Here is a 15,934-nt window from a genome sequence, read left to right as displayed (position 1 = left end):
AATTGGACCTGAAGGGGAAATGTCATTCTTCCTCGACAGTGAGTCACAACAACTGGCCTCACACAGGATGTTGACGTTTTGTTGTTTCTGTTTTGTTTTTTTAAAAGACTCTGGGTTTTTCAGCGAGGGAAAGCAGTTTTAAGAGATTTAGTTTAACTTTTGTTGTGGGGAGGGGAAACAAAGGACACTAAATCAGCGTCTTAAATAAACAATCTAAACTGTCTGGAGTAACAATTAAGCTATTTTCAGACGTGAACTTTCCCCTTTGACCGATGAGGAACACGGCAGGAGATTGTCTGAGTCGGACTCAAAACAACAGGAACATGTTTCAGGCGAGAGGTGGCATCAAGGTCGAGCACGAAATATCACCAGAAGCTCTGGAATCTTCCTCGACATTGACTCTTGAACGCGGAGAGGTTTCTATTCCACCAGTTTTCCTGCTGTATTCTCACAAAGTCTGACTCCGACACTTTTCAGACAGATCAACGGCCTCGGACGTTTGCGTTCTCACACACAGCCCCTCCGGAAAATCTTCAGGAAAATGTCAGGACTTCAGGTCATGTCTGAAAGCAGCTTCCAGGCTCCAGAAGCTCCTCCAGAGAGAAACCAGAGGAGACATGAGAATCCAGACAGGCTGCTGTTGCTGTGTGTTTGTTTGTATCCCTGAGTAAAAGAAGAGTGCATTCAAATGACCCTAATTTCCTTTGCTTGTCCCCTCCAGAGTGTGTGAGGGTCACAGTGATATTTTTTCCCATTCCCAGTGCGCTCCCACTGGACTGTTCAACATCAACAGTGTCTACTCCCCAGAGGAAGCACAGGGGAAAGCACAATATCAAAAGATAAACTAAAGCTTCCTTTTGATGACTTTCACTCTCTCACTGTGTGTGTGTGTGTGTGTGTGTGTGTGTGTGTGTCCCCTCTCACCAACACTTCCTTGCAGCGTGACAGGTTCTGACCCCGAGGGAGTCAGGATGTGTTGCAGTGCATAAACACATCACATATCCTCCTGTGTTTTAGACGTGACGGGAGCTGTTAGTGTTGCCACTTCTTTCACACACCCAGGCTCTACGTTTTACGAAGCTGAATTCTCTTGTGAGAATTCTCTCTGAACCCCCCCCCCCCCCCCCCCCCGTCACTCATTGCAACCATTATCTGGAAAACCTAGCGTTGGAGCAAATATGCATGTGGGAGTGTGGGAAGGCTGCTCTGACTGGCGGTGTTGAGGAACGAGTGCAGGCTGGAGGGATGGCAGTCAGCTGCTGCAGATAATAATGTGCTGTAACAGCAGGGAGTTCGGAGCCAGGCGAGAACAGCCCACTTCTCTTGGATTATAAAGATGGAGACAGATTCAGGATGTTTGAGACAAGGTTCTAATCCTTCCCGTCGTGTTACTTAAATCTCCTGCTTACTTTCATTTGGCGGTTATGACGGGGGCTCTTCTAAGTGGTCTTACTGTCTTATTGACGGATCTGGGCAGGCTCTCATCCAGGACGGGGCCGTTGTCTTCATCAGCGAGTCCAAACTGCAGAGACACCATGAGCGGGTCACGGAAATCCACCAGGGCCTGTTGAGGAGAAGGGACAAGCGGAGCGCAACAAGAGGGAAAGAAAAGACGAGGGAGGATGAGGAAGACAGGAACGAATAAAAATGTACTTCATATTTGAACCCTTGTGACCTGTTTGAATACATAATGGACATCCCATAAGCCTGGCTGAAGTAGGTTGCCTTGTGATCCAGCAGGGGGCAGTCTTGCTCTTGCCCTCTTGACCTCTCAGTCAGTAAAGTTACAATGTTTCGCTACGAAAATGCAAGACGCTAACAAACCGTAATGACAGGAACAGTCACGTCACAGCATTTGAGAAATGTCACGTGGAAGTATTGCGTGTTCTATCCCGTAGACGGGGGTTGAGACAAAATACATCTAAACGAACTGCTTGTCCTGTTTAATCTTTTTCAAACTTGAATTGTGGAAAAACTCACAACGCTAGCAGCAAAATGTCCGGAACATTCAGACGAGACGTGGCACATCATGCAAGAGGCAGGACCAGACAACTGTGTCAGCACCAATCGCCTAAAATATCACCTCACACATCACATATCGTCCAAAACTGACATATTCTACGTTTATGATATTTGTATTCTTCCAGTTTTGCATCCTTTGCTTGTTAGAAAATTTCATGAACACACCCTCTTGGACACTTTGAATTCTCCGGACACTGTCCTGCTGTATTCTCAGACTCATATACAGACATTTTCTGGACATTTTAGTCGGGGGCTGGCAGAAAATGTTTTGCATACTCCGGAACATTTCAGATGAACTGTCCAGATTTGAGTCCATGTCTGAGAGCAGAAGGGTTACAGAGATATGGAACTGTTTTTCGTTTGCATGCATTTGGTCATCAACCAAAACACCCATAAACCGGGGGCAGAGGGGTGCCATTCAAAATCTGGGGATCACCAAAGTCATTAAGATTCATCCTCTGTGCACCATGAACGCCTGCACAGAGCTTTGTCACAATCTGTCCGGCAGTTGCCGAGATGTTCCAGCGTGAACCTGAGCGGTGAGTTTGACCGTCAGAGGTTTTCCATCCCCTGGAGCGAATGCCGCTCACGTGGCTACAACAGAGAGGTTGGAATCAAACAGGGTAACTGAAACAACCTGTGAGCGTGCGCCGCCTTCCTCTTTTGAAACATGAAGACGACATTTGAAAGATCTGGTTCACATTCCAGCGAGTACTGTACACGCACTGTGAGGCACAAGTATGGCTCTTTCTGAGCCCGGGCCAAAATTTGATTGAACCCAAAAGGACTCAGAGAAAGAGCAGGACAACATGAGGCTGTGTTTTCCGTCTCTTAAGAACAGTCTGTGAGTGTTAAACGTGTCATAGTGAGCATACTGTATATAACCTGCTTTTAATGGCTGCCACTTGCAGAGGGCTTCACTGTGGCCAACAGGCAGCTGCTGTGGTGGTTATTGATTTTTTTCCTCAATTTACCCGGTGAATTTCATTAAGTTCTGTTGACACATGTTTGCCCACTATCTACATGCATTGAACACAGTGAATCAATGCTTTTGCTCCAAGTGAGGAACTTAGGTTGTCTTTTATACAGACTTGGACCAGGCAATGGAAGTTTTGAATGCAGCAGCTACGAGTGGATTTATTTCTAATCTCAGGATTTCCTAACTAGTTTGGGGCAGGATGCAGTGTGGTGTGCACTTAAAGCAAACACACAACACATGAAGTGCGAACAACACTTTTGTTTAACACGGATTCGTTCATGATCCACGTGCTTCTGTCAAATCGGAGATCTGCTCTGGTTTGGATCTGCTGCACCAGGTGTGGTGCTGGTTGTGTCTGGTACCAGTTTTCTGACCCCTGATGACCTGTGTGGGAGGTTTGTGCACAAACTAGCAATCCAGAACAGAGTAGGTATTCATGCACGCACACACACACACACACACACACACACACACACAACTGCAACAGCTGTTTCCAGTGATTAGTTCCTCTGTCTCTCGCCTTCAGGCAGCTAATCAGAAAAATCCACTGCTGCAGTGAACGGCTGGAATGAGAGATTTGGTACACATGCCTCTAAATGTCACTGCTTGGGTTTACAGTCGATGGTGGAGTGGTGGCGTCTGAGGGCTTTAGCTGCGTTCAACCTCGGAGCCTATCGATTATCATCTGACGAAAAATTAGCCGGCAACTGCAAATTTTGTAGCTCCCTTCCATTCGATGTACAACGTTTACGGTCTCTTTCTTTCACACAAAAGAACGCAAACAGTGATACTTCTTGTAAGTGTTCAGACGAGATTTAGTTCCACGTCTTTTAACAGCTATCTGCAAATCAATAAAACAGCTGATCAATGTGTTCTGCCCTCTTTTACTCTCCACACGAGTAGTTTACCTGCGGGCAGCTTAAGCCTTCTCAAAGGAGGATGCTGGCCAAACGAGAAACCGCTTCTGGTCCCAAAACCTTGTCTCTCGCGACAGTTTCTGTATATTCACATGTAGAATCGGTTTCTAGAGATTAACGATCTGTGATGTGCTTGTTGGACCGCTTGTAGAAACTTCCCTTGACCTGGAAAGTCACTTTGTCACATCCTCCAGACACCTCGTTCACTGTCCTTCTCTTTTTCACTTGTTCATTCTTTGCTTTCTCTCGTTCTCTCCCCGCCTCTCCACCTCTCCGTCCGTGCATGCAGATGATTTATCACTCGCTGCAGCACTGCCCTGCACTCGGCATGCTTTGATCAAGACAGGGTCTGTTTCATGTTATGGCCAGAATCGTCCAACTCAGCATAGACTCCCCACAGCCCTGTTCTCAAAACGTCGCTTACATCACCGGAACAGGACAAGAATTCAACCTCTGTGAATGAACGGCACAAAAATCAAAGTAATCAAGCTGTTTTGAATACTGCGTCTTGTGGATCTGGGGATAAAACATGTCGTTTTGGGGGTTGATTTAATTCCGATAAGAAACCATAAGTGATTCCACGTGTACGTAAAGATCAGAGTACTTGCCGACATCATGAATTTCTCCTGGACGCACTTTCTCTCTCTGTCTTTGATGGTGAAGCTCCTGGAGATCCTACGATCGTTTTTATCCTCCGGGTTGAAAAACGACGCCCTGGCTTTGGCACGCAGGGCATCCAGAGTCAGATTGAAGACGATCACTGCACCGTACAACAGAGAAGGAAACATGCAGCGACGAGAAGTGAGGAGGCAGAGAAATATTTTTGGTGACAGTATTATACACACAGGACGTTGTATGCCTCACCTGTGGCTAAGTCTAAGACCTTCTTGTCGGATTTGACGCTGTAGACGAAACACACCTCAGTCGAGACGCACACAGTTTTGCGTCCGCCGACCTCACACTGAGACTGCTGCAGGTTTATTTTGGCGGGGTCAAAAATCATGTTGGCGCGGAGTTCGGCAACATCTCTGGACCTGGTGAAATGACACAAGCAAAGCAACTTCTAGCAACTTAAATGTGTTTTTTGAGCTGTGAACTGTTGTGGACTGGAACTATTCTAGGACTGTTCTTTGATGAGCTATGTCAATGCAGGTTTTAAATCAAATCTATTACCAAATCTATAAAACAATCGACATTCTTGGGTCGAACCTGGCTCATGACGCCACTCAGTATTTGGGCGTGTCCACGACAAAGGCAACTGATTCTCCAGTTCAGAGTTGAGCAAAGAGAAAATCAATATATATTTGCACGGAATATATTTTGTTCTTTCCTGATTAACCATCTCAATATCCTTCAGATTTATCTCTCCAATCTTGGGAGGGGGCCTTGACTTTAGGCCGGGAAACACTGTACAAAAGTAAAAGCTATATACAGCAGTAAACTTTGCTCCACCTTCTAACAACACATACACTATGCCAAATGCATGTGTGTGTGTGTCTTTCTTGTTCAGGACAGACCAAGGAACGGATGCACACTGAGCAATAAACTTGGCCTAAACTCTCTCTCTCCAGCCAACCGTTGAGCCTCTGTCCAAGAGGAACAACTGCCAAATCCTATTTAAACTCGAAGCCACTTGGGAGATGGTGTTTTCACACAGCCCAGTTGAACCTCTGCCAGTAGAAACTGTGGGAGAAGGTCCGCCTGGGAAGTTAAATCACGGTGTGGGCTGATGTTTCAAAACTTTTGGTGGGTGGAAGTCTGTTTAGGCCGGCCTCCAACAGCGAACCAGGGGTTTTCTAACAGAGAGATCATTAGGAAGTTGTTGGTCTTTGTCCTACAAGCCCGGTGGGACACGCACAGCTGTCTAAACTCGAAGAAGACAATGAGAAGCAGACGTGAGGGTCGATGTCCCCGGGATACGAGCACCGCTGCTGGTAGCGATTGAAGTGGAATGTGTGGTTGAGTGAATGTTTATATCTGAGGATGGGCCACATCTCACCAAAACAGCGAAGCCCCTCCCAGACCTCCTATGGTGACATCAGTGATCCCATCTCCATTTAGATCCATGACTCCGTGTATGGACTGTCCGAAGAATTTCACCTTTTCGCCGTCGCCACCTGCAGGGATCCGCTGAGGAGACAACACAGAACCGTTGAAAGCGTTTTAATCTACGTGAATAGTTACAAAATCTTCCAGAGGTGGCACAGAAATGGTTCTCACCTGCACAAACTTCTCCTTCAGTGACTTCTTATCTCCGTGATAGATGTAGACGGCTCCTCTGTGGTCGTTCTCAAAAGGTGCACCGATCGCCACGTCGTTAAATCCGTCCAGGTTGAGATCTGACACGGCGGCGATGGCCGTGCCAAAGCGGGCGCCGCACGGTTCGTTCTTATTGGGGCAGCTGGCGGTGTGGGCGGTGCAACAGGACTGATTGACGGGCTTTAAGGTGAACAGGGGCTCAAACTGGCCTCCCTGGTTAATGAGGAGAGAACAAACACAGGAGCACGAGGAGAGACGATCAGTGGGTGATTATATTATATTATATTATACTGCATTACATTGCATATGGCAATCTGACCCTGTTCACTGTTTTGCATCTTGCATTTCACTTTTTACTTCACTTTTTACATCTTTTATCTATTATATATATTCTATTTAGATATGTTTATGTCTAAATAAATGTTACTTTGTATAGTGTAAATAGTGAGTAAATATATATTGTTTCTTTTTATTGCTTTTCTTATGTGTGTTGTATTTATTGTGTTTTTTATGTTTTTATGTATCTATGTTCATTGTAAGCACCAATAACCAGAGCAAATTCCTTGTAGGTGTAAACCTACTTTGCAATAAATACTTTCTGATTCTGATTCTCACGACCTCAACAAGCCTCAACCAAAGACATGAGGGAACATCTTTTCCAGTCTCCTGTACCTCGCTGGCCTTGTAGACGTAGACTTGACCCTGCTCGTCTCTTTCTGAACCCATGAACATCGGCGCTCCGATCAAGAGGAGATCTGTTACCGAGTCCCCGTCCACATCCACAGTCTGCAGGACGCTGCCGAAGTAGGAACCGATCTGAACAGAGGAGTCGTTTTTTTCTTATCTCATCATCGTTAAATATCATTAATTCCTCATTTAAGGAAGACGGCGCGAGCCCAGACGACAAACTGAAATCCTCTCACCTGTTCTCCTTTTATTATCTGCGTGATGACGATCTGTTTCTTCTCGTTGAGACGATAGATAACCACCCGGCCTGTGTGGTTGTACCGCGGTGCACCCGCGATGTACAACTCTCCATCACGGGTGGATGCAGACTGAACATCATAGCCTGCAAAGAACGCATACACAAGCACATATTGTGTTAATGCACACACAAACAGGCGTCAGCGGGGGACATGTCGCTTGGTGATTAGTACCTGATGATGTCATGTGGAAAAACACACTTGTTTGTCTTTGTGGGATATTTTTAGAACCTGTTTTCTTCAGCCAGTTGTTTACGTCCGACCGTGGCAGTGAAGCTATAAAACACAACTGGAGGCTGGCAGGAAATCACAGGAGCCTGCGTGCACTCACACTCACAGATCGGACGAGCGCACACCGGCTATGTATGCAAAGGCTGCAGTCAGGACATTAGGTAGGAGCACATGCCAACAGCTGAGTTTACAGTACGCGAGCCTGGACCTACCAGCGCTGCTTCAATGACATGTTGATTAAATAAGTTGACATTAAGATGCTGCGGTTGCTCGGCGAGCCATAAAAGGCAGCAGGACGGAGAGAGAGGAGCCCATGCGTATAATTTGTGTGACACACAGCGGGGAAGCATCTGCTGTCAGAGTTTGACAAATTACATATCTCAATCCTCTGTGCAAGAGAGAGTCGAAATTTATTCTGCAGCGGAAAAATGTCAGTTAATCTGGTAAAAGGTGCTACTGTTGCCCTGTGCATTAACACACAAACACACACACACACTCATACACACACACACACACACACACACACACACATACACACACACACACACACACAGCTCAGGTAGAGGTGTTGACCTTGACCTTTCACCACATAAATCTAATTCTAATCAGTACATCTATGTGAATGGTTATGCCAGATTTGAATGGATTTTCCCACAGTGACCTTCGACCTTTGACCACCAATGTTCAATCAGGTCATCCTTGAGTCCAACTGAACGTTTGTACCAAATTTGTCTCAAAGCGTTCTTGAGATATTGTGTTCACAAGAGTGGGACGGACCGACAACCCAATGAGAAAATCAAAAGGGCTCTCCCTGTTTCCAGTGTCCAGTGTTTTTTCCTCACTTAGTCCAAACCCTTAACGATCCTTTGCATTAGCATTAAATATTAATAACTAAGAAACCCCCCTCACTCTGTCAGAATCCTTCTTCTAACGTTCGTCAATAATTCACAGAACAGTAGATACATGTGTTAGTCATGTTTTCAAGTCTGTGCCGGATAAAAACAGACCTTGATCATTAGATATTGTAATATATTGTCTTCATATTAAATCAATTAAATGTGACGATTTTGTCTTCGTTTAGCTTGTGTAACAGCTTCCAAATGTGTTTTCAAGGCCGACTCACCGAGGTACCCAGCCAGGCCTTCATATCCGGCCTCCGTCTTTGGGTCGAAAAACTGTGTGTTCCCTGGAATGATAGTTTCTCCGGCAGTGTGCATCACCACCGTCCCATTCCAGTCGTACGCTCCCACTGCTCCCAGTAACACACCTTCCTATAGGACACAAATTAGTATTTTTTATTATTTCCTGATGTTTGATTTACCAAAAGATTGGTTCCTTAATGTGAAAAATGATGGACATATACACATGAATTAAATTGACACAGTAATATGTAATTAAATAATAATAAATATAGCAGAATAGGAAAAATCTCTGTAAATTATTGTGACAAAAGTTACCACCTACCAGATGTATTCTTCTGCCAATAAACTCATCAAGTTGTCACCAGTTTACTATTTGATGATTACTACCAGAAGGGATGGTCCCGATGGTCCAGTCCTTTTTGTTAAAAGGACTGGACCCCCCCTTTGTGACAGCGACAGGAGAGATTGACAGGACGGGCAGGGCAGAGTTCCTGGCAGTTCCTGGGCTGGATTTGAACCCAGTGAGCTGCTGTAACGCTTCAGCCTTGTGTTAAAAAACCATTCTCACAAAGGAGAAGAGAGGACTGATAGAGAGCTCCGTCACATGGTGGAACAGCAATCCCCTGAAGCTCCACATTAGCAAAACCAACAAGCTTGTGGCGGAGCACCAGAGGAACAGGAGGCCCCCCTGTCCTGTTTGTCATCCAGAGAGAGGAAGTGAAGAAGGTGGGCTATAAGTCTAATTACTGAAAAACCTGGAGCTAATTATGGATTGGAATCTATTCATTAATTAGATTGATATATACAATTAAAAAACAAATTATAATGACCATTAATGGGATTTTTTCCTCATCAAGGTCAATGGTCTATAGATCGAGGATGAACTATTACCTCAACACATTGAGGTACATTTGGGATTTGGGATATAAAGGATATATAAAATACAGTTGGCTTTTAACTTTGAAGCACTGTTGTTATTGTTCTGCTGCATATCTACTGTGCTAGTGTGTAACTTCATTGTTTGTCCGATTTTTTGTTTGGGTTTCACAGCCCAGGAGGAAGAACAGGCGTCTGGTGATCAGAAGGTTCGGTTCCTGGTTTGATCTCCATCTCCTCCAGAAAGTTTTGAAGTGTCCTTGAACTGAACCTCTGTCCTGCTCCTGATGTCATTAATATTTGAAAGTATTTATGATCGACTCATACACACTAAAGTGCTTCGAGCTGTTAACAGCATCAAAGTTACATATGAATGGAGTCCATTCACTATGCTTGGCAATCAAAGCAGATTCTGCCAACTATTCTTAAACATGGATGCTTCACACACATACTTCAACCCAGCAGCGTTGAAGTCAGTGAGGCTATGATTTAGGAGCTAGAGCGGGTCGTACACTAGCCAGTAAGTCAGTAGTTCAATTCCCGGCTTCTCCAGTCCGCTTTGGGCAAGACACTCAACCCCAAAATTACCTCTGACGGCTTAGAACGATGCGTGATAAACAAGTTTTGTATAGTAGCGTTGTGAGGGAGCGTTAAATATTAATATACTGAAAATAGCTTTCAATGGTCAATAACCATCTGCATATGCAGTTTTCAGGCTGGTGCCAAAGATGAGAGTCAATAGTTGAGTTTGTGAAATATGGTCACAATCTCAACCTCCTGAGTTATGTCCAGAAAAGTGCTTAAGCTGAGCATTATCAGGTCGCAGTTAGGTGGATCTTTGACCTTTTGGACATAATGTCAGCACTTCATTTCCCATTATACATAAGGGTGTCATAATGGATACTTGAGTTATGGACAAAAGCAGGTTTAGTGAGGCCACCGTGACCGATAATCCATCATTATCTAAACTGCTTAGCCTTTTGTAAGGGTCATTTTTGTAAGGGTCATGGGGAGGGGGGGCAACTTAAAGAGACAAACACCCATTCAACAGTCTCCAATTAACCAAATCCCAATCTATGCATCTTTAGATGGTGGGAGGAGGCCGGAGAACCAGGAGATGATCAACATAGACACCGGTAGAAATCCACAAAGAAAGACCTAAATCAGGATTCAAACCGCTCAACCTTAACCTTACACAGACAAAGTAAAATCAGTTTATCCTTGAGTCCAACAAAAATGGCATGTCACATTTAAAGAAATTCCCTCATGAATCATTTATAAGAGTGGGACAGACGTGAGAACGGACAACACAAAATCCTCTGGACAGGGCTGTACTCAGAACAACATCCATCAATCACAGGAAACAGAGTTATGTGAGAGGAAGAGGAGGGGTCACACAGGACATAACACAGACGGTTAGTCAAACTGCGTCAAGTGTTCTCTTCCCACTACTGGATGCCACAAGGCCTCACGTGTCTCAGCACTTAAACGTACAATTCAGTTGTGTGGTGTGGTGTTAAGTTGAATGAGCCCCTGCAGGCGCAGAGACAAAGTATGCGTCGATCGAGGATGTGATAAACATGAGCCGGGAGCAGGAAGAGAGGCAGAAGAGAGGCATAGCCTGTTTGTCCTTAAATAGACATGGGAAATACCTAATGAATGAATTCAAGCGACGGGTAAAGTGAGTAAAGCATGCATGTTGTTTTTAACTGGAGTGAACAAGCATCTGATTCAACCTCCCCTCACCGTCTCTCTTGCTCCTCTTGCCTCGTGTTTGACTTTTTTATCCCCCCTTTCTTTACTTGTGTCTCCCACACTCACGCAGACAAAATACAGCAGCTGTCTGCAGCAGAGAGGACAGAGAGGAGTCTGTGTGCGGAGGTCGTCCACCGAATGGGGTGAATCACCAACGGGCAGAAGATGCACAACAGATAAGGCCGGTGAATTGTTCAGGATGAGTTCATTAGTTGAGCAAACACCCAGTGACTAGTTCCTATTAAAATAAACGCCCACACTCATGTAAACTTCCCCGTGTCCCAAAGGGATGATACACTCTTCTGTCATTTAGTCTGGTTCACTTGTTTTACATCGCAAATGTGGTGATTGCTTGGTCATCTGACATACATAATATATTTATTTAGACTTACTTTAGAAGTATGTGCACTAAATCCAGTCTGGGACATCTCCATCTCAAAGGAGGACGTGAAATTGCTGGCGGTGGCTGAGGAAAGAAAAGTTAATTTGAACCACATAGAAAATGACATGATGAGGAGGTCTCGGTTTTACTGTCCCATTACTGATTTAATACACAGGAAAAGATTGATAGTGCCCTCTCATTTCTGTACAGTAACAACAGTGCTAAAGATAAAAGCACGTTGACCATTAAAAATACACAAATACAATAGCTGAATTGACAACAAGCCAATGTCTGGTATAGGTAGACACAGCCGGTGAGAGTGATGATGACAGTTCAATAACGATATGAAACCAAAAGTGAAATGTCAACGGTGCAACAAAGACATGAGCTTTGGTTCAAACTTTCAGGTGTGAAAACGCCAACACTTCTACAGTCCATAGATTGAATTCTGTACAAAATCAGACGTGGCTCTAATGGGAGTTTTGTCCTGCATGCAACTACTTCTTGGCAAACGCAAATCGTAACACCTTATTGAATATGTGAATAAGCCGATTTCCGAAAATGTTGAACTAACAAAAAGTTGACAGTTGTAAGAGCACTAAGGTAGGTGTTTGTTTTGAATGTTTAAAATGGTTCTGTGTGTGTTTTCTGTCACCTTCCAAGGCAAAGATCTTGTTTCCCAGGGCGTCCACGATGGTCAACAGCGCCACCTCATCAGACACGTTGAAGAAGTGGTCTCTTAAAGGCTGACTGGAGATGGACTCGATCTCCTTGATGAACTTCTGCACATCTTCTGCACTTTTGTTTTGACGATTGTAGTCTCCCAACACCTGGGAACACAATAACCGTATCTTAACAACATCAACGCCTAAAGTTCTGTCTGCGACCAACAATTTTCTCATTACACCTTCCCTTGATATAACATGAATGGTCTAGCTTAATAGAGCTGTTGCAAGGAGGAGTCACTTGTCAAAAAGATGAATTTGTCTCATTATTAAATTTTGTTGATTTACTGGCTTGTTGACAGAAGCGATAAAGTGGTTTAACTTTATTTCACTATGGTTTGTACTCACAGCGATGCCAAACCTCTCGATGTCGTCATCCTCACAGTCTCTCATGACCTTGTCTAGATTAAAGGAGTCATGTGATTCCCCATCAGTGACGATCACCATGACCTTCTTCACGCCAGGTCGAGCTCCGCGCTCTGGCATGAAGGCCTCTTTCCTGTTTGATAGAAATATTCTAAATTTAGACGATAGACCTTCAATATACATCCAGGTGCATCATCCTCTTTGTATGAAGGAATCAGTTCCTATCCACACACACAACCACGTGATAAACAACATGTTGAAGCATTAGTCGGAGATGCCCATGGTTTTATCACACTTGCTTGCAAGATGCAAGTTACATCTGTACTGGTTTAAGCTCATGTGTGGCCCACATGTTGTCTTATAAAACCAGTCCAACACTTTTAATAAACAAGTTAGTTGATTTGACATTGCATTCACATAATACTATTGGTCTCAAAATGGAGTTTTCAAAATCAATATAGAAATTGTATCTTTTACCTCCACCAATAAGATTTGTTGATTGGTTGGTTTGATGGAAGATGTGACTACGGCCAAGAGAAAACCCACCAAATTTGGTCTAGATAAAAGGGCCGATCCTGGATTGTTTTGTTTTTATCCAGGACCGGCCCTTTTATTACATTTTTTACAGATTTCCCAGGGATATGAGAGTCTGTGCAGTTTGAAGCAGTTTGATTGAATTTAAGGGGACTGTTGGGCCTAGGTGAAGGTCTAGTTATTTCATGCTTTCTTCTTCCTTGGAAAAATCTAGAGCCTACATTATCCAGAATGCAACTTGATGGAGATTTCTGTGTGCTAGGCTAGTAGCGTCTTATGACAACTCGGACCCCGAACTTCAGGCAGAGGTGTGATGGCCTCACTCCCTTCTTACGCCACAACCTCAGATTTCTTTAAATTTTCAATACAAATGAGCATTGCAGGTAAGTGTTGAGTACCTGGCGGTATCGATGCCGAGGAAGGTCATGGTCTTGAAGCCGGTCTGCTGAGGAAGTTCCTTCACAAATTCCAGCAGATCAGCAGTGTTTTCAAACTGGCTCAGGTTGACACGGTGAGTCACATCCTCCCCGTAAGACACTATTCCCACCTTGAGAACACACAAACAAACACGCACATTGTTTATTGTAAATTTTATCCAATATTTATATTTATATTTCAAACTCATGGGTTCTCTCTCTCTAATTCTGTCCTCGCCGCTGTCCCCTCCCAGACAGTCTGCCGAGGATGTGGTCGGGTCTGGTGGGATTTATATGACACAAGTTGCTTTATGCAGCAGGCAGAGGACTTCAGCAGCCATGGAAGATGTGACTTACAACCACTTGGCTGCCCAGATAGAAGAGTTGCCAGTGTTCCCCTCTGGAAAACTCCGCTAGCTTCAGGCCAGATCACTGAAATCATAATAAAGACTAACCGCCTATTTGCAGAACGATGTAAGACAAGTGGACAGAAATAAACTCAAGGTTTAACTGAGTAAGACAGAGGCTAAAATGACTTGAAAGACCATTAAGTCTGCAGTCCCTGAGGCGTGCATCATGAAGGACATCCCACAGTTATTCTTACTGCTGGCAACATCTGGGAAATACAATAGCGGAGGGACTTAAGACTTTCACTAAAATATAATACGAAAACTTCAGTTGGCATCAAATAATACATTCTTTCATTCATCCTTTATATCAGCAAAATGTTATAAAACTAATCTGATTATTCATGTCAATGTTTGATGCCACAACACAAGGTTTAATAATGTATCTCCCATGTTTAAGACAATAGGAATACATTTTTTTTTCATTCATGGAAATGACCTGTGAGAGTTTAGGTCCGATCGCAATTTTTTCAATGAAGCGTTGCAGAAAATCAATGATTCCGGTCCAGGGGTAGATGCTGTTAGATCCGTCCAGAACCAACACGATGTCCAGCTCCTTCCCACACTCTGGAATAAATACATACAATACAATATATTATATATATATACAAATATATATATATATATATATACTTGATTAAAGGGTAAGTTTGATTTTTGGTTTCAGCACATATAGGGTTGATATAATGTATGTTTTCCAAAGGTGGATGCTTATCTCACTAAATGATTAAAAACACATATTTAATTCCTCAGAAATAGATTATTTCCTCTTCCTGTTTACTTGTGAAATTACATTTTTCTCTGCCCTCAGCAGACCCACTACAGCTTCAAATCAAAATGTAATAATGAGAAGCAGTGGTTTCCAACTTGGGGGGTCTGAAGTTACATTACATTACATTACATTTCATTTAGCTGACGCTTTTATCCAAAGCGACTTACAATAAGTGCATTCAAACCCGAGGGTACATACCAAGGACGACAAGAATCAAGAAAATACAATTTCTTCAAATAAAGCAAAACTACAAAGTGCTATAAGTAAGTGCCATTTAAGTGCTAGTAGAATGTTAGTTTCAAAAAGTTGTTAGTGTGTTTGTGTTTTTTTTTTTTTTTTTTTTTTTTATCTATGTATGTGTGTGCAATTACATATAGTTTTCCTTACATCGTTGCTTTGTATCCTTGTGAATTACTGGATCCTTTTAGGCCTTTTGGAAATTATTCAAGCAAAACAAGGAGACAATTCTTTGTCTTCATAGATGACAAGCCGATTGTAGAGAATACAACTGAAGTTCCATTTCTCTACCAGCGATCCCATATACCTCTAATTAGGAGCCAAATATAGGCTATTTTCTTCTCATTAATCATATGCGAAACCCTTTTCGTCTAATTGAGATCAAGAGGTCTTTTGCAAGAGAGGCCTATGTACAGCAGAGAGGACGGAAAAAACAAACACAGCCAGACAGAACAAATACACAGAGAGCGTCAGAGTTAATCACAGACATCACAAAGTAAATTTCAAGTTTAAGATTGGCCAGTGGGATGAGACATTCAAAATCCTAATGTAATTCACTTATTTGATGAGGTTCAAAGTTTCAAGTCATCCCAAGTTCAGAATCACCCACGTGCTGAGCAGAGCCCAGCTGTCCCGGAGATCTGGTCTGATGAACAGCGGTTTTAAATTTGATTTAAAAAAGTCATGCAGAGAACTAACAAGACATCAGTGATGTCTCACTTGACACAAGAAGGCAAAACAAAGTCTCACTCTCTAAAGAGTACTGCCTGTTCTCATCCCTCAGTTCTTCACTTTACTTTAATTCGAAATTGAAAAAATCGGTTCATCAAAAAACATTCCCGACATGACATTTGACTGGGTTCTTACAGCAACTATATGATCAGAATGTGTATATGTGTTTGTCTTTGATGAAGGAATAGAAGAGAAAGTC

General features: G+C 43.4%; 1 protein-coding gene across 1 annotated transcript in view; it reads right to left on the bottom strand.

Annotated features, from left to right (window-relative positions):
• The window catches only part of itga1 (integrin, alpha 1), a 52,781-nt gene that overhangs the window by 8,321 nt on the left and 28,526 nt on the right, over window positions 1-15,934 (bottom strand). Inside the window, exons 6-18 of the mRNA XM_062412885.1 lie at window positions 14,434-14,561; window positions 13,570-13,718; window positions 12,620-12,770; window positions 12,202-12,376; window positions 11,557-11,630; window positions 8,515-8,662; window positions 7,101-7,246; window positions 6,850-6,993; window positions 6,139-6,390; window positions 5,918-6,048; window positions 4,783-4,952; window positions 4,527-4,678; window positions 1,454-1,564 (exon numbers count right to left, since the gene is read on the bottom strand). Of these exons, the coding sequence (XP_062268869.1) occupies window positions 1,454-1,564; window positions 4,527-4,678; window positions 4,783-4,952; window positions 5,918-6,048; window positions 6,139-6,390; window positions 6,850-6,993; window positions 7,101-7,246; window positions 8,515-8,662; window positions 11,557-11,630; window positions 12,202-12,376; window positions 12,620-12,770; window positions 13,570-13,718; window positions 14,434-14,561 (1,931 nt within the window). The remainder of the gene's footprint in view (window positions 1-1,453; window positions 1,565-4,526; window positions 4,679-4,782; window positions 4,953-5,917; window positions 6,049-6,138; window positions 6,391-6,849; window positions 6,994-7,100; window positions 7,247-8,514; window positions 8,663-11,556; window positions 11,631-12,201; window positions 12,377-12,619; window positions 12,771-13,569; window positions 13,719-14,433; window positions 14,562-15,934) is intronic.

This window comes from Platichthys flesus, chromosome 19, assembly GCF_949316205.1.
Source record: "Platichthys flesus chromosome 19, fPlaFle2.1, whole genome shotgun sequence".
Taxonomy (NCBI): domain Eukaryota; kingdom Metazoa; phylum Chordata; class Actinopteri; order Pleuronectiformes; family Pleuronectidae; genus Platichthys; species Platichthys flesus.
This window is presented reverse-complemented; position numbering and strand designations above follow the sequence as displayed.